The 987-nt window shown below is 54.3% G+C and overlaps 1 protein-coding gene across 1 annotated transcript in view; it reads left to right on the top strand.

The window, feature by feature from the left end:
• Window positions 1-543, top strand: part of LOC139663509 (zinc finger protein ZFMSA12A-like) — an 11,742-nt gene extending 11,199 nt beyond the window's left edge. Inside the window, exon 14 of the mRNA XM_071542200.1 lies at window positions 1-543. This exon is cut by the window's left edge and continues 6 nt beyond it. Within this exon, the coding sequence (XP_071398301.1) occupies window positions 1-179 (179 nt within the window). The 3' untranslated portion in view covers window positions 180-543.
• Window positions 544-987: the final 444 nt, after the last annotated feature.

Genomic DNA, 987 nt, shown 5'->3' with positions numbered 1-987 from the left:
AGCCGTACTCTTGTCCAGAATGTGGGAAAAGTTTGAAGAGGAAGTTTGACCTGAAGAATCACCTGCTGTCTCACAGTGAGATCCGTCCCTACGGCTGCTCATACTGTCCCAAGAGCTACACCCGCAGAACCCACCTCAACAGACACCTACTGACACACAGGACAACTGACAGCACCTAGAGACCTACTGACTCACAGGGCGACTGACAGCACCTAGAGACCTACTGACACACAGGACGACTGACACACAGGACGACTGACAGCACCTAGAGACCTACTGACACACAGGACGACTGACAGCACCTAGAGACCTACTGACACACAGGACAACTGACAGCACCTAGAGACCTACTGACACACAGGACGACTGACACACAGGACGACTGACAGCACCTAGAGACCTACTGACACACAGGACAACTGACAGCACCTAGAGACCTACTGACACACAGGACGACTGACAGCACCTAGAGACCTACTGACACACAGGGCGACTGACAGCACCTAGAGACCTACTGACACACAGGGCGACTGACAGCACCTAGAGACCTACTGACACACAGGGCGACTGACAGCACCTAGACACGCCTCGACAGACAGCTACTGACACACAGGGCGACTGACAGCACCTAGAGACCTACTGACACACAGGACGACTGACAGCACCTAGAGACCTACTGACACACAGGACGACTGACAGCACCTAGAGACCTACTGACACACAGGACGACTGACAGCACCTAGAGACGCCTCGACAGACACCTACTGACACACAGGACAACTGACAGCACCTAGAGACGCCTCGACAGACAGCTACTGACACACAGGACGACTGACAGCACCTAGACACGCCTCGACAGACAGCTACTGACACACAGGACAACTGACAGCACCTAGAGACCTACTGACACACAGGACGACTGACAGCACCTAGACACGCCTCGACAGACAGCTACTGACACACAGGACAACTGACAGCACCTATGGA

The sequence above is a fragment of the Centroberyx affinis genome, unplaced genomic scaffold (assembly GCF_046629955.1).
Source record: "Centroberyx affinis isolate AG114_WGS23_722 - 3 ecotype Tasmania unplaced genomic scaffold, CSIRO-AGI_Caff_v1 ptg004034l_1, whole genome shotgun sequence".
In the NCBI taxonomy this organism is placed as follows: domain Eukaryota; kingdom Metazoa; phylum Chordata; class Actinopteri; order Beryciformes; family Berycidae; genus Centroberyx; species Centroberyx affinis.
Note: the sequence above shows the minus strand (reverse complement) of the source record. Positions and strands in the feature narration are given on the sequence as shown.